Raw genomic sequence first — 19,122 nt, forward strand, 5'->3', positions numbered from 1 at the left:
CTAGAGCTGAGCTAGATGAAACCATTTGTCAAAACCTTTTAATAGAAGATCAAGATCTTGCGAAGCTGCCTTACCTACAAGCATCATTTATGAATCGCAAAGATTATATCCAGCTGGTCCTCTCCTCTTTCCACGAGAATCATCAAGTGATTGCACGATTGGAAAACTACAAAATGCCCTCTAAAACTATTTGGGAGAGAACGACTCAATAGTTGGTACAGGTCTCAGTGTAGGGATGTAATTAAATTGAGTCGAACTCGAGTTTCATCATACTCGAGTTCGACTTGACATACAAAAATGATGCTCGAATTCGAACTCGAGCTCGAGCGAGTAGTATTATTGGAACTCGAGTTCGAGTTCGATACATTGCTTACAGAACTCGAGCTCGACTCACATGGGTTCGATCAATGAGAGTCATATCGAGCTCGAATTAGAAAATTTCATTTTCTTGACAATTTTTGAATGAAAAGATATTATTGACTTTTAAAAAAATTTATACGACTTGAAACATTTTGTAAATTCAACTATTCTTTTGGGTATAAGGCTAATTTTATAATAATAATATATTAAAGAATTAAAATTAAAAAGCTCGATAAGGTTTAACGATTTTCTAGCATTGTTTCTGGATACTTGAACTCGGCTTACTCGATTTATTGAGGCACTAGAACTCGACTCAAACTCGATCAACTCGAGTTCGAGTCAAGTTTTTGGCCGAACTGCCCAGCCTTACATCAGAGGCAATCTACAGCCCTTGCCAAGCCATGATTAAAGTTCTTGCTGGGATATGATATAGCATTTGCTAAAATACAATCTGCAGGTCTCTTTGTTTATTTGACTAATATTAGATTTATTGTACTGATTATAACGTACATTTTTGTTACTTTGGAATAATTTTTAGCTTATCTATAAAAATTTTTTTCTAAAATACAAGGTGCCTAGATTGAGTTTTCCACGAACATGATAATTTATGGCTTTGGATTCTCTACCCACTCAATTTCTGGGCCAATTTCTATTTCCACTCTTTTTAAGGACAACGAGTGTATAGTTGCAACACTATTTTAGTATATGTACTTTAATATTTTACAAGACATATTATTAGATATGAGTATTTGACCTAATGGTTTAATTTTTTAAAAAATTTTGTGAACTTTTTAGGCGTTTTGTAATGAAATTGTTAAAGAGGAGGCGAAGTAAGTTAATTTTGTTATTAGATTGTGCAGGAGGAGGTGAAATAAGTTAACTCCAGTTGTTATGAAACTTTGTGGAGTCCGTTCGTCCCACCAAATTTGCTTTTAATTCATTCATTGCTATTCCATAGCACACAAAAACGACGTCTAGTGACTGGCATATATTTTACTTTGTTAGGTAATTTTAAATGAGTTAGGTGTATTTTACAAAACATGGTACAAGTTTGGTAAATTAGTTTGACTTTAATTTCGAGTTTGGCTCATGTAAATTAACTTGCAAGCTCGACTCAAGTTGAACATAAATGAGCTTGATTTGAAATCAACTCTCTATTAAATCCCTGTGCGTTCCAACTCTATATAAGATGGAAAAGTGTAAAAGGCAATGCACACGAAGAAAAGCTCCTCTAACAAGAAAAAGAGCGCCATGGAACAAAATTTGTTGAGCACCATTTCCTTATTGTTCTTAACCTTAATTCTTCCACTGCTCCTTTTACACAAAAAAAGGCAGAAAAAATCTCTGCCACCAAGCCCTCCTTCCTTGCCAATCTTAGGCCATCTTCATTTGGTAAAACCTCCACTGCACAAAACCTTTAAGCACCTTTCTGATAAATATGGTCCAATATTTTCCCTAAGGTTTGGTAATAAACTTGCGGTTATAACATCTTCACCTGCTATTGCCGAAGAATGCTTAACCAAAAATGGCATTGTTTTCGCGAACAGGCCTTCTGGACTGTCTACGAAGTACCTCAACTACAACACTACCACTATGGGTACTGTACCCTATGGTCCTCTCTGGAAAAGACTTCGAAGGATCTCTACCATGGAACTCTTCTCAGGAACTCGCCTTAACATGTTTTCGGCAAATCGACAGGAAGAAACCAAGTTACTAGTGAAATATCTATACAAAAAATCACCCCAGAATTTTGCAAGAGTGGAGATACGAGCCCAGATGATGGAGATGACCATTAACAATATAATGACAATGTTTTCGGGAAAGCGGTATTATGGATATGAAATGGAAGACAATAAGGAGGCTTTGCAATTTCGGGACATTGTTCGGGAAATGTTTGAGCTGACGACTTTGAGTCCAGTGGATTATGTTCCAATTCTGAGATGGTTTGGTTATCAGAATCTGGAGAATAGAATGATTGCATTTCAGAAAAAATCTGATGAGTTCTTGCAACGTCTGCTAGACAAACACCGAACTTCTCCAACTGGGGATGGAAGGGGGACGATTATGGAAGTATTGCACTCCATGCAGGAATTGGAACCTGAATTCTTTTCGGATGATATCATCAAAGGTTTTATACTGGTACGTAGATTTAATACAGATTAGTGCTTAATGTCACTCCATCCACGTTCTAAAAAAGAAAGATTCAAACCCAAATTTGGAAATGATCATGAAAAATCACATTTACATAGGATTGTGATCACAGTCCTTTCCACCACTCAACAATCCTAAGTTTGAGCAGCTATATACTACTTTTATCCTTATTTATCATGCACTCTTCAATGTTTATATCACCTTTCACTTTAAAGCTTTAATTTGCATGATATGCTGCTTGAAATTTTTTGTGTTTGAATACGCCCTGATGATGATATAGTGGTACCTTTTTTCTTTTTTAATTTTTTTGATAAGTGAGAGATTTTAAACCAAGAACCTCTTACTTATAATTCCTCTTATCTTATCACCTAACTCAATCCTTCCCCTAATATAGTGATATTTATCAAATGAAATAAATTAACAGAAGGGAGAAATATAGTTTTGGTCCCTCATGTTTGGGCTATATGTTAAACAGGTTCTTATTATTTAGATCAAACAAATGTGATTGTCAAAATTTTTGATTTTCTTCGAATTTAGGGCAATTAGTGGAAAACTACAATAGTTAATGGTTAAAATCAAATAGGCGCTAGTCAAAAATTTTGAGTCTATAATTTTGATCCCTAATGCTTAAGAGTATTGATCTATATAATCCCTTAGATTTGAATATTTATGATCCCCAATATTTGGCCTATATATATATTAAATAGGTTATTATTTGGATCAAACAAATGTGATTGTGAAAATTTTTGATCCCTAATGTGACTTTATAATGTTGATCCCTAATGTTAAAGAGTATTGATCTGTATAATCCCTTAGATTTTAATAGTTATAATTAGCGTTTTAAGATGAAATTGCATTTCAAGCTGAAGCATGATGGTTCCTTTCATGGATTTCTGCTGCTTTGGCTCATATCAGCAACGATTTAGCCAAATTGAGAACCATTTGGAATGTACTAAGCGTATCATTGATCAAAACTTTAAAAAGCGCAAAGTGGAATAAGCACAAAATGAAAATGTGAAAAAGAAGCATGTAAGTGGCACATCATTTTCTCTTATAAATGAATTGCATAGTGCATAGGTAGGCAAAACCTTTTCTTGAATATCCAAATTTTTGGTGTTCCTTCAAATATTTCATAAAAAAGAAATGTAATAAATATCTTATACTTGTTGATGTACACACATAGATATATTACAAAAATACAACACTATTTTTAAAAAAATGTTTAAAAGAAGGTGAGAAAATAATTACTATTATTAAAATCTGGCGTTATAATTTACCATTTATCAATTTTCTTAGTGGACTTCATCACGGCAATACTTAGAGTAGTCTCACTTGTCACCAACCTCATGCCTTGAATCCTTCTATCTTTACCTCATTTAGATAGGAGATTATATGAAATATTACTTGAAATAATTATTATAATACTTTTTATGATGTGATGTATGTGAGATAAAAAGGTTGTTGAGAAAATAAAAAATTAATTAAAATTGTAATTGCAATACAAGTAAAATAATATTTAGAAAAAATATTGCTATTCAAACACTCTCGCTGTTACTTGTGGGACAATGTAAAACTAAACTACCAACTAACTTACAAGTCTGGATACTTCAACAAATTATTCTTGATTAAATTATAGATGTATGCTTAGTTTAAACTTTAGACTTCATTTTTTTGAATAATTTACTTCCTAAAATATGAAATTTATTCACTTTAGTCCTTAAGCTTCATTTTTAGATACTTTGCCCCCTAGAATATAAGATCTACCCAACAAAATTTTCAAAACTAATGGAATAGTAGGCAAGTGATGCTCAAAGTTTTAGGAGTGAAGTGAGATGGATTTAAGGTATCCAAATATGAAGTTTAAGAACTAAAGTAGAATGAATTTCATATTTTATGGGGCAAATTATCAAAAATGAAATTTAAGGACTAAAAGTGGAAGTGTAACCATAGTGTAAGGCTCCAGAGTGGAATTTAGCCACTAATCTTTCTATTAATTGCTACGAAAATTGGGATGAGTTAATGCAGTCCAAGCTCTTGACCAATTAAGCAACACTGATACATTGAGCATCAGTTTAGTTCGACCCCAAATATTGACAAGTAAAATTGCATTTTTTTCCCTTTTCCAAAAGTCTTAACTTGATTTTAATACTGGTGTGCCAAGATTCTACTAGCTGCTGGATCAGATACTTCATCTTCAACAATAGAGTGGACTATGTCTCTTCTGCTCAACCATCCTAAAGAGCTGGAAAGGGCTAGAGCTGAGATAGATAAAAACATTGGTCAAAATCGTTTGGTGGAAGAAGAAGATCTGCCTAAGCTGCCTTATCTCCAAAGCATCATCTATGAATCACAAAGATTACTTCCAGCCACTCCGATTCTTCTTCCACGTGAATCATCAAGTGATTGCACCATTGGAAACTACACCATACCCTCTAAAACTATATTGATGGTAAATTCTTGGGCTATTCATAGGGATCCTCAGCTGTGGGATGACCCTGAGAGTTTCAAGCCAGAAAGGTTCTTAGGCTTGGAAAATGATGCATACAAGTATAAGTTCATACCATTTGGTCTTGGTAGGAGGAAATGTCCTGGTGCTGGCCTCGCCAATCGGCTGGTGGGATTGACTCTGGGATCATTAATTCAGTGCTTTGAATGGGAGAGGATCAGCAATGAGTTGGTAGACTTGTCTGAAGGTATAGGTATTGCAATGTCTAAAGCCTCGCCGTTGGAGGCAATTTGCAAGCCTCGTGAATCCATGGTCAAATTTCTTGCTGGGATTTGATGGCATTTGCTCAAATAGAAATAAGTGGCCGTACGTCTATTTTGACTTTTTAAATTGCAACACTATTTTAGTAGTAGTAGATAATATGTATGTTAATGCATGACCAAAGGATAAAGATTGGTCCCAAAAAAAAAATGCAGATGGATCGATATAGAATATGAAAGAAATAAAAAGATTGTGTTATTTGGAAATGGATTAGCTCCACTTTGTACTTTTCAACTATACTTGCATTTTTCTTTTGGTCCTTGACGGGTATTTTACATACATACAAGTTAAAAAATACCGAATTACACCCGTTCACTGCAAGTATACAGGTCAACTAGTAGTTTAGGGTATATATCTGGTCGATCCCACAGGGAAGAGTGAACAATTACCGGTATTACTAAAGCTTCTCTATTATTTAGACTATCAATGAATTATAACAAATTTAACCTATTGAAATTATACAAAATGACAAATAAAAGCTCCTTAGGTTGTGGTATCCCTAACTACTCATGCAAGTGCTATATTTGGATCATTAATTACTACATCTAGGCTAGTTATGGTGTAATTTCCTTATGCATTTGAATCCTACTTTCGTAGTGAATCAATTATACTTATAACTAATCCATACCTATTCTCATGGTTGTGAAATTAGCTCCAAGTTCATTTCTTCAATGAAATTACATGAAATGAATCACTAAAAACCACATACATGCACCTCTACTTTCGTGAGTGTACTCCCTATGTTTAGCACTTCTTGAACTAGTGTTAAATCTCAATTTCCATTGCAGAAACAACACCTTAGATAATCACAATCAATGGTACCAGATTAATCATGATTTAAAGAGCCAAAGTGCCAAATAACTTGCTCAAATCATAGCAATCAAATAACCAAACAATTAACACTAACAATCATAGAAAGTTCAACCAAACCCAAGGTATAAACTTTAGAAACACATAATGAACACAAAATCCAGAACTTGTATATTAACTAAACTTGGAATCAAATACAAAAGATAAAGAATTTGGAAGGAATACAACCCTTGTCACATGAGCTTTCTTCCTTGCCTTCTTCATCCTCCATCTTCATCCTAATCTAGATAATAAACAAGAATGGAAAAGCTACACTACTCTATACTAAGCTAAACTAACACTAGGGAGATGAAAGAGCTACATTTCTGCAGCTTCAAGCTTTCTCCCGTAGCTCACTCTCTATTATTTTTTGCTATGGACTCCAATCTCTTCCTCTTTTTCTCTTCCAATGAATTTGGCTATTTAATGATGAAAGTTGGTCAAGAAATGAGGCATCCACCTTCCTTTTACAGCTGGGAATGTTTCTCACATGTCTAGCATCGCATGTGAGTTGGTGGGACTGAAATTGAGTTTTACGCGTACAGAGCAGCCTTTTCTGACCGCAATCCGGCCATAAATCCGGCCACAAATCCGGCCAAATTCCGGCCGGATTGCTACAGTGACCAATTTCCACTTCTGGTTCAATTTCCAGCTCTGCTCCGATTTTGCATCAACTTCCACTGAACTTTTCTTGATGATAAAAGCTGACTTAGCTCTTGACCAAAACATGAAACTTGTAGCCCTTTGAGTTAGCTTTCCAATGCATCAAGAATCATCTCATTTGGATCTGTGTAGGCTGAGAAATGACCGAAATACCCTTGACTGCTCATTGCCCTGTTTCAGCTTCGACCAAATGAAATTGGCGACTGTACTTCGGCTTTTTGACTTGGAAGACCTTCAAACTGGATTTAGATGTCTTCACCAAAGTTGTATATCTATCTCTTATCTTCAAATGGGTTCAAGAATCATCCCAATCCGATCATTGTAGCTCAAGTTATAGCCGAAATACGAAAATGTGTCAAAACTGTCAAAATACACAAAATCCAAGTAAAACGTGATAAAAACCTCATTTGACCACTTAAAAGCATTTTTCACCAATTATAGCCAAAATGATTCATATTCTTCCAATAATATAACCAAAGTGACTAAAAATAATATAAAATGTCATACAATTATTACGTAAATTAGTCACTTATCAGTCCTTTAATTGCAAAAAGGGACACTATAGTCCCTAAAATATAAAATTTGTCCTACTTATTTAAAATCGTTGATGGAAGTGGGACAAATTTTATAATTTATTGACTTAAGTGAGATATATTTATTCTTTAAGAACTAAAGTAAGACAAATTTCATAATTTAGGAATTAAAGTGAGATGGGTTGTATACTTCAAGGACTAAAGTATCCCAAATTAAAGTTCAAAGACCAAAATAGAGATTCGAGTATAGTTATAGAGTGCATAGTGCAATTAATCCTATAGAAATTGTGAGTGCATGTATAACTAAAAAGTGAGAAGAATAAATAAATTCAATAAAAATTTCTAAAATTAACAGCTTTTTATTATCCAATTAATATAAATCTACTTAGCAAACCCCCATCTGACTAGGAATAATAGACCCGACCGGGATTTCCATTGTGGTTATCAAGGGTTATCACAATCAGGATGAGTTAATGCAAGCCAGCCACTTGAGTAATTGATAAGTGTTTATGTTGCATGATTTTAGTATGTTTTACTATTTAGTTTTTGGTGTGTTTTCTTCATTTTAATAGCTAAATAATTAGGCTTCTAGTGAAAATTTGTGGTTTAAGTGAGAAACATTACATTTTTATGGAATTAAGTGGTATAAACTTCATAGTTTTATAGGTTTTAATTATTCAATCATCAATTAGAATGAAGTGAGAAAATATTTGGATGACTCTTGATGATTTTGTAGTGATATCAAGTGGACATGAAGTGTATAATATTCAAAAGATGAAATGCAATCAAGTTCAAAGAAGAAAAAATTGATAACTATGACACCTTCTAGTATTTTAGTTATAACTTTAACTACAAGTATTAGATTAGAATGACCCTTGAACTATTTAAAGCTAAGATCTAGGCCTACATTTTTTGTGAGATATCCAAATCCAATTCATGTGTTTTCATGGTCAAAAAGTTGAAATGTAGAATTACATTTCTGCTGCAAAATTTGAAATAGGGTTCTAACCATTAGGGGTTCTTTGGTTGTTTCTAAGTCTATAGAGTTCCAAATAACTTGATTCTTGATGCATTAAAAAGTTAATTCAAAGGTTACAACCTTCATTCTTGGTATAAGAGCAAGTTTGGCTTCCGTGATCAAGAAAATTGCAGTCCAACTTGGTTAAAAAATAGAGCAAAGTCGAAAGTTAGTCAAAAAATGCAAAACCTGCAATCAAGTGGATATGCAACTTGGATACCTGAGGCATAACTCGCGGATCTTGCCTCATGGATCCTGATTTCAGCTGTGCAAGTGGTAAAGCAACTTGAAGCTTGTTTTCACTAATTTTTTGACTCTTTTCATGTCAGTACATTGAGCTACTCATGTATAACTATACACACCTATGGACTTATTCGATTTTGATATGAAGACTAATGTTTGCTTGAAATTAGCTAAAGTGACGTGCGTGGGGTATACATATACAATTTGCTCATCCACAATCAAGTTTTACATTTATAATTCCTAAATACCCCACATGCGATTTATTGCAAGTATACGAATCGTGAACGAGTATATGGTATCAAGGGTCGATCCCACAGAGAAGATTGCAATTGCCGATATTTTTCGAACTCCTTTATTATCTAAACTACCATAAACATAAAAGTAATGAAAATAACACTAAAAAACTCCTAGAGATACGGAATTCCTTATTCGGATAGATAATCATAAAAACATGAAGAATCACTATAAGTACATTGATTATCCCAACCATAAGCATAAAAATTGCTCAAATTATCACCACATTGATCAAAACAAGGATTGCAATGCCCCAATTCATTATAATAATCCATATTTTGTGCTTGCATACATGTATTAGTAGCATGATAACCTTCACACAAGTCACAAATCATATGATAAGACTTAAAAGCATTAACATTCCTCCTTTGCTCAATTTCATGCATAATGGTGTCCATTTGAATTTATAACGTTATAACATCAAGTTTAGCCTTTAAGCACCTAAAACCATCTTCAAATAACATACGTTCAGTAATTTCTTGGTTACCTCTATCCAAGGAGCTTTGCACATGATAACCATTCATTGCGGATCTTCCTTCTCTCATGCATGGCCCCCTCATATTTTCTACTATTCTTGAGCCCTTAAACATGCTTTCAAAGTAATTTAAAAACAAGTTTAGTCAAGAAGAATAGATGACTCTAAATATACAAAAAACATAAACAAAGACTCAAAAAAAAAAACTAAAAACAACATTTAAGACAATAGACACAACAAACACAAGAAAAACAAGTAAAAATGTCTAAATTAATAAAGTTGTTCTTAGTACCGATATTGGCAAATCTTCCCTGGCAACGGCGCCAAAAACTTGACGTGCGCGGGGTATACATATACAATTTGCCCATCCACAATCAAGTTTTACATTTATAATTCCTAAATACCCCACACGCGATTTATCGTAAGTATACGAATCGTGAGCGAGTATAGGATATTAAGGGTCGATTCCACAGAGAACATGGCAATTACCGGTATTTTTCGAACTCCTTTATTATCTAGACTACCATAAATATAAAAGTAATGAAAATAACACTAGAAAACTCCTAGAGATACGGAATTCCTTACTACTCTTACAAATAAAGTTACCGGTTAAGTGAATGCTAGCACTACTACAAAAAGCACCTTTAGTCACACACTTAATATGACATTTTCCTAAAAGTGTCACAACAGCAAGTTAATGTAACATGCAGTAAGGAACGTCATTAAAGTGACAAAGAAAATGACCAGTACGACATCGTATCACTCTAACTTATCCAAATAGAAGTAAAAAATGAAAAACAAAAACGGCAAAGAGAATGGCGCTACACTTCGGCGCCATTTTTTTGGGGGAAATATTCTAACTACTCCAATGAATCCAATGTACTTTACTCTTTTTTCATCCGAGTGCTCTCTCCTAAAACCCTCAATCAAATAAACTCTCTGTAAAAAACCTAAATCCTTCGCCCCTCTCACCACCGAATCCCTTGTTTCTTTCTCTTTCTTCCACCCGATTTTTAACTCTCTCCAATTTGAAGACAAACAGGTAAACCTTTAAGAAGGTAGCTTAATCAACAACATCATGGAGTTTTTAGCATGGAGTTTGAACGGGAATTGGTATCTGGGTTTTTAGCAACAGTGGAGCTACGGTGTTCATTGAAAATTGCCATCTGAAGGAAGATTACTACCAGGTAACCTATACATTTGCAACAAAATTGATAGCTTTTTTTTTATTACTTTATTTCTTCTCCGGGAACGCATGGGAAATGGGGTAGGAGCAAGGTGGGTGACAGAGGGTTAAGGATTTGGGGAAGACGAAATGGCAGGAAGAGTAGATGTGGATGGGAAAATTGTAGGGAAACAAAACTGGCCTTTCAATTCGTCTGATACACTATTTCGTATGTTTATTCGGAAATTTTCTGATATCGTTCTGCATTGTGGAGTTGGTAAGCGACGGTTTCTTCAGTTATGGTGATTTTCAGGTTTTCTGGTTTCTTATCTTTTGTTTATGTTTTTTCTGTTGCAAAGAAGCATAACAGCTCTCCAAGAGTACTTAGACATAGTGTCATACAGTAAAACTTAAGATGGTAGCTTTTTTGAATTTGTCTTAAAGATCCAAATGATTCCTCATTTTGAAGGACAGCATCCGATGTCTAGCTGCTCCATTTGACAACTAAATTTTGTATCTAGGATGCTTTTACTTCTGATATTGCTGTTCCTTTCTTGCATAAGGAAAATTCAGGTAAGACGGAATCTAAATTTTGTAAATGAGTGCTTTTACCTTGAATTGTGAGTAATACTAATTCTGCAACAGCAGCGTATGTGAAATTGGGTTAATTGGGGATGAATAAAAGGGGATGTTATGGATGAATTAATCAAACTGACCCAAAAAAAAAAAAGAACAGAATAAAAAGGAAGATTCAAATTCCATGTGACAACCTTTATAGCTGTCCTTGTGGTGCAACCTTTATAGTTAATAAGATTATTGAACCACTTGCTTTCATTTTGCAAAATCTCCTCTTCCTACCATTTGCTAATGTGTACATCTCCGACCACAAAATGACTTTTGGCAGCAATAACACCTGTCAAGTGAATCCCTGTCCTTCATTACTATGGATTTTACAGTTCTGTTCTGCTGGTTCTGCCGTTGGAAACTTCCCCGAGAATTTCATCACCCATCTTTCACATCATGCTTCAAAACCCACACACTTCTCCTCCTTTGGAAGGAAACATTGATTCCAATGTACTGTAAACATCTAAATCCCTTCTGCCAGTGCGTTGCTCTTACACAGATCACCTGTTTGCTGTCTTCTTCTTTGACACAGGTTGTATGACTTGGAATTTTTCCTCCCACAAATATTTGCTTTTGCTTCCGAATGAAAAGGCAACAAAAGGCATTCCTCATGTCAGGATACTGTTGAAGGATATGTTTATTTTAACTATGAATGCATGTAGTCCTTTTCTGCTTAAGAAAGGAAAAAAAATTTTTTGTCCCCCTCCAGTTTGGAGGTGGGGTCGTGGATGATGGAGAATTGTTGAATAATGCCCTGGGGTAATTGTGGTCTCATATTTAAAGCTGTTGAATGTTTGATGGTTATGGAAGGTTAGAGTTAGTAGGCTTATAGTATTGATGGGTTCATAGTAATTTGTTTGATATTGATTGCTGGAATCAGGAGGACAAGGTAATTTTTGGGGTAGGAGCAAGGTGGGTGACAGAGGGTTAAGGATTTGGGGAAGACGAAATGGCAGGAAGAGTAGATGTGGATGGGAATCCGATAAAGCCGATGACAATTTGCATGATTGGCCTTTCGGCTTGAAGAATTCTTTCGCCTTTCGTCTGATAACCAGCAAAACAGAGACCACCTAATGGGGTTCTCCATTTCATTACCTCCCTTTTGTTTCGAAATTTTTTGATCCTTCAACTCACTGAAATTAGAAAAAAAAAAGCAATTAATTGAGAGATTGATCTATGCTGAAGGGGCTCAAAGTAAACAATACACACTCTTCGTGCTCTCCGCTACTTCGTTCCTTTCCCAATTTTCCTTCCTTCTTTTCCTCTCTTCAGATCCATTTTTCTCTCTTGATCCAGCCATGGCCTCAATTATAGGATCCTTCATCTCCCTCTCTTGCCCACTCATGCCTAACCAGGCAGTCAACAGGGTCTCTAAATTGGGCTCTAGTATGTGGCGGACGCAATATGGCAGAATTAACAGAGTTTTTCAGTGTGTCTTGTTTTGCCCACATAATATTTGTTGTGGGGAAACCCCACTTACCTAGTACCAGAATCATCCAGTTGGAATGGTATCACTGTTTTGAAAAAAAAAATCATGAAATGTATCATTTTGAATTTACTCATTTCCAATCTCATAGGCTACCTTTTGAGAACTAATAACTCGTTAAACTCAATTATAAGATTGTACTAATAGCAGTGAGGATTCTAAGGAGTCACTTTTTAAATTTTATTTCTAATTATTAACAGTTTCACTTTAGCATGGAGTGTGAGGTGGTGAAAGGGTAAAATTTTTAGGCCATATGGTAGGTATATATAAGACACTTTTACTGCACGTATACAAATGTCCGTTTACCCTTTATTGATTAATATGCCTGGGTGAAGATTCAGTAGGAGCATGTTATAGCATGGCAAGTGCGCAAATGAATTGTAGTTGTTCACTCTATTTCTTCCAAGTTTCATTTTTTTCAGTTTTTGAATTGGAAGATTAGCTTTCCTTTTTTGTAAGTTCAGGCCTGTCACTAAGTATAATGAGATTGCAAACCACTTTGCTGATTGTTTATACGTGCACTGCTACAATACCAGGTTACGGGTATTAATGGTATTAATCCAAGTTTTTATGAGATAGGCTTCAAATGTTTGCATATCTCACATGCCATTAGGCATGATTATGAAACATTTTTTTGGTTTCTGATGGTTCTTTCAATTGATCTTTTTCATTTTCTTCCTATAGAAGTTGCAAGAAAATACCAGTACTTCAGTTAATGTGCCAAACTTAGGTTTCAACACTCCTGTGAAGGGTTACCAGCCTTCCATATCAAATCAGGTAAGCTAGTTTATGTCAGAGTATTGTTATTTGGTTCTTTGATATATGTATTTACTGCCCAAATAATTTTTTGGTTTGCAGTTCTCTGGGCAATACACTGTTGATAGATTGGAGGGAGTTGAGAAATTGATCCAGGTACTTCTTAAAAAGTTTCTAGTTTGGAGGGAGTTAAGAAAAGTTCTTTTGTACCTACCATATGTTTTATAGTTTGTGTGTTACAATCTGGAATTGAACTTTTGCCGTCTTTCCTTTTGATATTATTCTGTTTTGATACTTTTGGATTAGTTCTTATTACTCAAATGTCTAGAACACCTGGATATGTGAAGATTCTGTTCTGATATGTCTAGAACACTTGGATTGGTGCTAACATTCTGTTTTGATACTTTTGGTATCTTTACTTTAGAAGATATTTCGTGAGTGATTTGTGTCTTCTATTAATCTCATTGAAATTAGTTTTCTTATCTAAGTAAATATTTTATGCAAAAATCAGTAATAGTTTAGGTAGAACTATCTTGTAGATGCTAATGAAGCTTTTTTTTTTTTTTTATAATTAGAATATATGTGAACATGGATAAAAGATGGATGAGTATGTCACGATCAAGTGATGAGTATAAAGCTGGTTTAGAAGATTTTAGGTTTAGGAGTTACACAATCTGATTTGTGGGGCGATATACCAAGTCGTTCAACATGTTTTCGCTTGGTTATGGAACAAAGCGCTGCGATGTCAAAAATGGAGCGAAGAATTCAGCAACTAGAATCAATTCAACAAGGAAGATCACAAGGACAAATTTCGCCATCTTCGCAAAGACATACTTCACAGTCATCAAATGCTATTTCTCGGCCAATAAAAGTAATAAACAGTTCAATAATGACCTTCTTTACATGCTGCGTTCACAAATGATTTTCATGAACATGTTTGTAATTGCTATATGTTAATTGTTGAGATTCTTGTTTTGGATATCATTATTGATTGTAATGGACTACACTTTGATTTTGGTACTTGTTGTGGCTGTCATTTTGGGTTGGTTCTTGTGATACTGTGTATTAAATATCTGTTCAAGACTTGCTCTCTTATATGTGGTTATATGTTTTATAAAATTTGTTTTCAAGGTTGGGGATAAAGTTACAATAAGAAGCATGGTTGATTCGTCCAAAATTTGTGCTGTTGGTGTGGTTAGAAATTTGGATCCAACTGCTGAAGTTGGTGACATACCTTTGGGATCACATTGGTGTGAAATTCATGTGAATGTGCCTGTGGAGAATGATGAAGAGCTAATGAGGCCATACCATAATTTTCTCAAGATTGGAGATGCAATTGGAGTAGCTGTTGCTTGGCCAATAAACCTGGTAATCTTTTTATCTTATCTTTATCATTTGGTTAACTTAGCTTTTATTTATTTTCTAACATTAAAACTGTAAAAGAAGAGCTGTAGATGTGATTGTAACTTCTATTTCTTGGTTTATGACACTTGTAGGTGATTCTTGAAGAAAACTAAAGGATCGTCCTTGGGTCAAATGGCTATTTTTTGAAGACATTGTCAATGCTTTTTTTGTTGAGTTCTTGTTGAACTATTGCTTCTTTGATATGTATTGGCAATGCTACTGTAATACTCATAACTTTTGAAAAATCTCTGAATTGGCATGTAATTTGTTGACATAGCAGCAATGTCAGTTGCTTGGATCAATGCAGTACTTTTGCACCATTTTGGCTACTTGTATTGCAGTGATTACTATGAAAATGTAAATCGCCTTGGTTTTCCTTTATAAGGTGGTAGTAATAACTTTATTATTGCAAAAATTAGAATCTATATTGTGTAGGCAGGATGAAATGTGATTCTACTTTTGGGTATAAAACCTCGGATGGGATACAGGGCTAATGCAATATGATGTATTGACACTTAAAAGTGTCACCACTTCGAGTTTTGCGGTTCATAATATTCACAAAATTTCATATTAACAAGTGTCAGAACAATCTAATCTAGTTACACCATGAAAGTGTCATAATATTTCATTTTACTTATACGGCGAATGTGTCATACTATCTTATTGTACTTACATAATAGAAGCGTCATGATAGATCCAATAAATGACAGGCATCGAGTATCACTTTAGATTCATATAACCTTAACCGTTCTCCAGCATTTCTTGTCATTTAAAAGTGTCATTAAAACGATAAATAATAACGTTTATAAATGCCAATAGAACTACAAATTAGGACTCATATAACTGTCATGAACTTATAGTGACGCTGGAATGGACGACGTTTCTAGCAGAGCGTCATTATAGTTCAAACGTCATTACATAGAGCTATAATGACGCTTTTAAATGTCATAAAATGACATTTTTGTAGTAGTGGCTATTAACTTGGTTAGTTATGGCGTAATTTCCTAATGTATGTGAAACCTACTATCGTAGTGAATCAACTATACTTATAACTAAACCATACCTACTCTCGTGGTTATGAATTAACTACAAGTTCATTTCTTTTATGAAATTACATGAAACAAGTCACTAAAACCACATAGGTGCTCCTCTACTCTCGTGAGTGAACTTCCTAGGTTTATCACTTTTTTGAACTAGTGTTAAATTCCAATTCTCATTGCAAACTTAACACCTTTAGATAATCACAATTAATGGCCGGTTAATCATGATTAGAAAAGCAAAAGTGATAAATAACTTGTTCAAAATAATATCATCACATAACCAAGTAAACATCACTAACAAGATATAGCAAGTTTAACCATAACTCTAGGCATACACTTTAGCACAACATGAAGAAAATAAAAGAGAGATCCATACTTGTATTATAACTAAACATAAGATGCAATACAAGGAATAGAGTGATAGGAAAAATGTCACCCATGTCACTTGAGTTCCATGCTCTCCATCTTCATCCTCAACTTCATCTAAGTTTAGCTACAAATACAAGAAGGAAACACTACACTAACTACTCTATACTACCCTAACTAATGAACTAAGGAAACTCTAGTGACAGACTACATTTTTGATGAGTTCCTCTAGCCTTCCAAAGTTATCAAAATGTTCTCCAAAAGCCTCTATTTATAGAGGAATTCACAAGATGAGTTGTTTCTAGTTGGCAAAATTGACTCTTGAAACTCTCTTGAGTTGTTTCTCCAACTTTCCACCCTTTTCTTAGTCAGATACAGCTGGAATTGCTAACTAGTATTGAGTTGGAAAAGTTGTGTGAAAGCAAAGCAAGTTGATGAGCAAGTTGCAGAAAACAGGTGAGAATACGCGACTTCAATTCGCGTATTGCTGAGTCGAGTATTTAGTTCTGTGAAATTCAACTGCGATTTTCTCAATGATAGAGGCCGAACTAACTCTTGTGCAAAACATAAAAATTGTAGCCCTTTGAGTTAGCTTTCCAATACCTCAAGAATCATCCAATTTGGAGCTCTGTGAACCGAGATATGACCAAAATACCAAAGACTGGTCAGAGCTCTATTTCAGCTTACGACCATAGAATTTGTGCTTCTGTATTTCAACTTTTTGACAATGAAAACAACTGAAATGGACCTTGATATCTTCATATCAAATGCAGATATGTCTCTTAGCTTCAAAATGGTTTAAGAATCACCTCAATCCGATCATTTTAGCTCAAGATATAGACGAAATATCACAAGGTATCAAAGCTGTCTTCACATGCATTTCTTCCTTTGAATGTTTTGCACTTCATGTCTTCTTTAAACCACTCAATTCACTCCATTTGTTGATTGAATCATTAATCCTACAAAAACATAAAGTTTTGGCCATAAAAATCCATAGAAATGCAATTTTTACCACTTAAACCATAAAATGCATATTTTCACTAGAATCTTAGTTTATTAGCTATAAAAGTAACTAAAACACACCAAAACTAACTATTAAAACACACTCAAAACACGTAAAATATACTCTTTTCGTAAAGTTAGCTGATGGCCATCTTGTAAGACTATGAAACAAGTAAAAGTAAAATGTAAAGCATGTTGTTGTCCATGATGCTAATGAGATGCTATTCTCGCCTATTACTTACATGATAAGTGACTAATTTACGTAATAATTGTATGACATTTTATATTATTTTTAGTCACTTTGGTTATATTATTGGAAGAATATGAATCATTTTGGCTATAATTGGTGAATAAATGCTTTTAAGTAATTAAATGAGGTTTTTATCACTTTTTACTTGGATTTTGTGTATTTTGACAGTTTTGACACATTTTCGTATTTCGGCTATAACTTGAGTTACAATGATCGGATTGGGATGATTCTTGAACCCATTTGAAGATAAGAGATAGATCTACAACTTTGGTGAAGACATCTAAATCCAGTTTGAAGGTTTTCCAGGTCAAAATGCCGAATTACAATAGCAAATTTCTACTGGTCGAAACTGGAACAGGGCAATGAGCAGGCAAGGGTATTTCAGTCATATCTCAGCCTACACAGATCCAAATGAGGTGATTCTTGATGCATCAGAAAGATAACTCAAAAGGCTACAACTTTCGTGTTTTAGACATGAGCTGGTTCAGCCTCTAACATCAAGAAAAGATTGGTTGAAGTTGAGCCAAAAATAGAGCAAGTGATCCACACTCGGATCCACTATTCATCCGAACCCTCGGTTGTTTCTGGGTTAGTGGATCCGAGCTCGGATCCATACGGATCCGAGGTACTGTAGCAGCTCGGATCACTGGTCAGAAAAGGCTGCTCTGTACGCGTAAAACTCAATTTCACCTCCACCAACTCACATTGGATGCTAGACATGTGAGAAACATTCCCAGCTGTAAAAGGGAGATGTAATCCTCATTTCTTGACCACCTTTCATCATTAAATAGCCAAATGCATTGCAAAAATAGGGATGGGGAGTTCATAGCAGAAAAATAGAGAGTGAGATACGGGAGAAGCTTGAAGTTGCAGAAATGTAGCTCTTTCATCTCCCTAGTGTTAGTTTAGCTTAGTATAGAGTAGTGTAGCTTTTCCATTCTTGTTTATTATCTAGATTAGGATGCAAATGGAGGATGAAGAAGGCAAGGAAGAAAGCTCATGTGACAAGGGTTGTATTCCTTCCAAATCTTTATCTTTTGTATTTGATTCCAAATTTAGTTAATATACAAGTTCTGGATTTTGTGTTCAATATGTGTGTTTAAAGTTAAACCTTGGGTTTAGTTGAACTTTCTATAATTGTTAGTATTTATTATTTGGTTATTTGATTGCTATGATTTGAGCAAGTTATTTAGCACTTTGGCTCTTTAAATCATGATTAATCTGGTACCATTGATTGTGATTATCTAAGGTGTTGTTTCTGCAATGAAAATTGAGATTTAACACTAGTTCAAGAAGTGCTAACATAGGGAGTACACTCACGAAAGTAGAGGTGCACTTATGTGGTTTTTAGTGATTCATTTCATGTAATTTCATTGAAGAAATGAACTTGTAGCTAATTTCATAACCATGAAAATAGGTATGGATTAGTTATGAGTATAGTTGATTCACTACGAAAGTAGGTTTCACATGTTTAAGGAAATTACACTATAACTAGCCTAGATGTAGTACTCAATGATCCAAATATAGCACTTGCATGATTAGTTAGGGATACCACAACCTAAGGAGCTTTCATTTGCTATTTTCTTGCATAATTTGAGTAGGTTTTAATTTGTTATAATTCATTGATAGTCTAAATAATAAAGAAACTTTAGTAGTACCGGTAATTGCAATCTTCC

The 19,122-nt window shown here is 34.5% G+C and overlaps 2 protein-coding genes across 2 annotated transcripts; both read left to right on the forward strand.

Moving 5' to 3' along the window:
• Positions 1–1,611: 1,611 nt before the first annotated feature.
• On the forward strand, positions 1,612–5,293 carry LOC113758656 (isoflavone 2'-hydroxylase-like). Its single transcript, XM_027301425.1, has 2 exons — positions 1,612–2,499; positions 4,673–5,293. The coding sequence occupies exons 1-2, from the start codon at positions 1,612–1,614 to the stop codon at positions 5,291–5,293; spliced, it is 1,509 nt and encodes a 502-aa protein (XP_027157226.1).
• Positions 5,294–14,074: 8,781 nt separating this feature from the next.
• On the forward strand, positions 14,075–15,090 carry LOC113758654. The gene is made up of 3 exons (XM_027301422.1): positions 14,075–14,255; positions 14,516–14,752; positions 14,881–15,090. The coding sequence occupies exons 1-3, from the start codon at positions 14,109–14,111 to the stop codon at positions 14,899–14,901; spliced, it is 405 nt and encodes a 134-aa protein (XP_027157223.1). The 5' UTR covers positions 14,075–14,108; the 3' UTR covers positions 14,902–15,090.
• Positions 15,091–19,122: the final 4,032 nt, after the last annotated feature.

This window comes from Coffea eugenioides, unplaced genomic scaffold, assembly GCF_003713205.1.
Source record: "Coffea eugenioides isolate CCC68of unplaced genomic scaffold, Ceug_1.0 ScVebR1_634;HRSCAF=1342, whole genome shotgun sequence".
NCBI lineage: Eukaryota > Viridiplantae > Streptophyta > Magnoliopsida > Gentianales > Rubiaceae > Coffea > Coffea eugenioides.